Below are 3220 nucleotides of genomic sequence, written 5' to 3'. Positions count from 1 at the left end.
TTTGTAAAGCTAATGACCGGCCCTTGCTCCTATAAAAGGAGGGCTTGGGTCCTTCATAATGGAGAATTGGAATTTGTAGTATCAAACTCTCCCAAATTGGTGATTTAGTGTTGTACCGCCCTGGTAGTCGGAAGTGATGACGTGGCACCAAGCCACATAGTAGGCGTGTGGACAAGGCGCCAGAGTTGCAGAAGGGAAGGAAGTCGGGGGGTTCGTGTAATCGCCAGTTATTAAGTTGGCGTGCTCCGATCTCCAGCATACCAGGCGATCGCCCAGTTGAAGATGAAGTCGCCAGATGGTAAACTCAGGCGACCAAGTGATTGGAGATCGCCAGAACAAGCACATCGCCGAAGATGAAGGTGGTGCAGATTATGAAGGCGGCCGGCGAGACCACAGGGAAGGTGTACGAGAGCACCCTAACTCGCCCGTTCCAGCAGAGATCGCACTCCCAAGTTAGCTATGCACTGGGCAGTACCATGCATAAGTAACTTAGCCAAAAAGGGAGTCTGAAGCAGCGCCCAAGTCAAGGAGGCTCCAGATGGCGGCACGTGTACGACTGGATGCGAGCCACGTGTCCAGGTCTGTAACTGCCAGGAGAGAGAAAGTGACCAGGTATATAAGAGTTCTCAACGAACTTTCTGAGGTACGCGCGTTCATATTACACTCTTTACGCTTGCGAGTTATAGAGCTTATTGTGAGAGAGAATTTGCACGGTTCCTGTTCTTAGTTTTCTCTTAGTATTTGGTGATTCGGTCACTGACTTGGGCGTTGGAGTGCGATCGGCCGCAGCGACGCCGCTCTGTTCCTTTGCAGGTTCTTGAGGTGGATATCGAAGAAGAACGGAGGTTTGAAGCGGTGCACACGTCGATCCTTTGACGAGGCAGTTTCCAGCGTTCTGGTCAACAGGCAGGATCAAGTGTAGTGAGAACTTGCCTTCTCCTCTTCCTAGTCTCATTTTGAGAGCCTTGGTTCCCTCAAGTGGCTGCAATTCACACTTATCTTGGAGCTTTCACACTTCAAGTGGCGTGTTCATCAACCAAGAACTACAACCACATAAGTTTTCTTTCTTCTCCATCTTCTCATTCCATATCCGTGCCTATATGAACTTCAAAACATGTCTTAAGTTCCTTTCTTGCTTTCTATTCGGTGTTCTTGCTTAGTTTCATGTTTCAATCGGTTCATCTTCTTTCTTCCTTGCTTTTGTTTGGTGCATTTCATTTGTGAAGCATTTCAATTGGTTCCTTTCATTTCTTAAGCAATTTAATCGGTTCATTTGCTTTCCTTCATCTTTTAATCGGTTCAATTGACAAGAAATGGAACTTCCATGGGAGTTTTGGTGTTTGGCGCAAGTTTTGGTGAGTTCTTGAAACATAGAACATTGATCCATTTCTATAAAAGTGCCTCTTCATTCTCCAACTCAAGTTGATTCCATAAAATGTCAAAGAATCATCTATATCTTGCAATTGGAATCATATCATGTGGGGTGCCCTCGCCGTATCTTGAATCAAAGACCGATGGCTCCTTGGCTTTCCTCTTGCCGCGCTAATGTGAAGGACATCCACCCTGTTGTCCGCCATGAACTTTCGCGGCGTTTTGAGGGTCTCTTGGATGACTGTCCTCTACCTTCCCCCCTTGCCTGAGCTGGCCATCTTGGCAAACAGGTCAGCTCTGGCATTTTGTTCTCTAAGGACATGCACCAGCTCTAACGTAGCGAAGGCTCCCTTCAACATTTCGACGTACCTCAAGTACGCAGCCATCTGCGGATCCTTTTCCTGGTACTCCCCTGTTACTTGTCCTGTGACCAACTGGGAATCACTCTTCGCCAAGAGGCTTTGAGCGCCCTTTTCTTTGGCCAACAGCATCCCCGCAATCAGCGCCTCGTACTTCGCTTGGTTATTGCTTGCTTTGAAGGCGAAGCGTAGGGCTTGCTCGATCAACACTCCGTTAGGCCCCTCCAAGATTATTCCAGCGCCACTCCCCTGCTGGTTGGAAGACCCATCCATTGAGAGCATCCATTGTGATCCTAACTCCACCCCCTGAGGGTCTCCTTCTGGTGAGAGCTCTACCACGAATCTGCATAAACTTGCCCTTTGATGGACCCCCTGGGTTCATACTGGATGTCAAACTCTGACAGCTCCACTGCCTAACGAACCATCCTCCTAGCTACATCCGGCTTCTGAAGTACTTTCTAGATGGGGAGATTCATCATCACCACCACTGTGAAAATAATGGCGGAGCCTTCTGGCTGAGAACACCACTGCTAATGTCGCCTTCTCCAGTGACTGGTACCTCAATTTTGGGCCTTGCAAGGCCTTGCTTACGAAGTAAATGGGCCTCTGCACTTGGTCTTGCTCCTGAACCAGCACAGAGCTGATGGCCCATTCTGTTACTGCAAAGTATAATCGAAGGGGGACGCCAGCCCGTGTTTGCAAAGTACAGGTGGCGTCGCTAGGTACTCCTTTAACTTGAGGAATGTTGCTTCACACTCATCTGTCCATGCAAAACGGCTATTCCTCTTTAAGCACTGGAACTAAGGGTGGCCCTTCTCCCCTCCAGCAGACACAAACCTTGACAGGGCCGCCATCCTCCCAGTCAATTGCTGAACTTCTTTAACTGAGGCTGGGCTCCTCATGGCGATGATAGCTGCACACTTATCAGGGTTCGCCTCTATTCCCCTCTCAGTGAGCATAAATCCCAAGAACTTCCCTGCTTCCACGCCAAAAACGCACTTTTCTGGGTTTAATTTGAGGCGGTACTTTGATATGGTAGCAAACAACTCTTCCAGATCCGCTGCGTGCTGCCCTTTCTCGTGCGAAGTCACCACCATGTCATCTACATAGGCCTGCACGTTCCTTCCCAGCATAGGTGCAAGGACCTTGTCCATTAGCCTTTGGTAGGTGGCGCCTGCATTCTTCAACCCAAATGACATCACCTTATAATAGTAGGTGACACGCCTTGTTCAAATCTGTGAAGTCAACGCACATTCTCCAGTTCCCATTTGCTTTCTTCACCAGGACGACGTTGGCCAGCCACTCAGGATATTGTATCTCCCTGATGTGGCCAGGACTTAATAATTTGTGCGTCTCCTCCTTTACCACGAGGCGCCTTTCCTCGTTGAACTTCCTCCTCCTCTGTCGTATAGGACGGACCTTGGCGTCCATGGTGAGGTGGTGGCACAAAAAGTCTGGGTCGATGCCTGGCATGTCGGAGGCGGACCATG

General features: G+C 49.3%; 1 protein-coding gene across 1 annotated transcript; it reads right to left on the bottom strand.

The window, feature by feature from the left end:
• Nucleotides 1-1619: 1619 nt before the first annotated feature.
• LOC137829120 (uncharacterized) lies at nucleotides 1620-2003 on the bottom strand. The gene has a single exon (XM_068635913.1). It carries the CDS (start codon nucleotides 2001-2003, stop codon nucleotides 1620-1622), a length of 384 nt encoding a protein of 127 aa, XP_068492014.1.
• Between the last annotated feature and the right edge of the window lie 1217 nt (nucleotides 2004-3220).

Source organism: Phaseolus vulgaris, chromosome 7, assembly GCF_000499845.2.
Source record: "Phaseolus vulgaris cultivar G19833 chromosome 7, P. vulgaris v2.0, whole genome shotgun sequence".
Taxonomy (NCBI): Eukaryota; Viridiplantae; Streptophyta; class Magnoliopsida; order Fabales; family Fabaceae; genus Phaseolus; species Phaseolus vulgaris.
This window is presented reverse-complemented; position numbering and strand designations above follow the sequence as displayed.

Bases quoted from the DNA above. Each gene is read 5' to 3' on its own strand.
- LOC137829120 (XM_068635913.1), bottom strand. From the start codon at position 2,003: ATGGATGGGTCTTCCAACCAGCAGGGGAGTGGCGCTGGAATAATCTTG.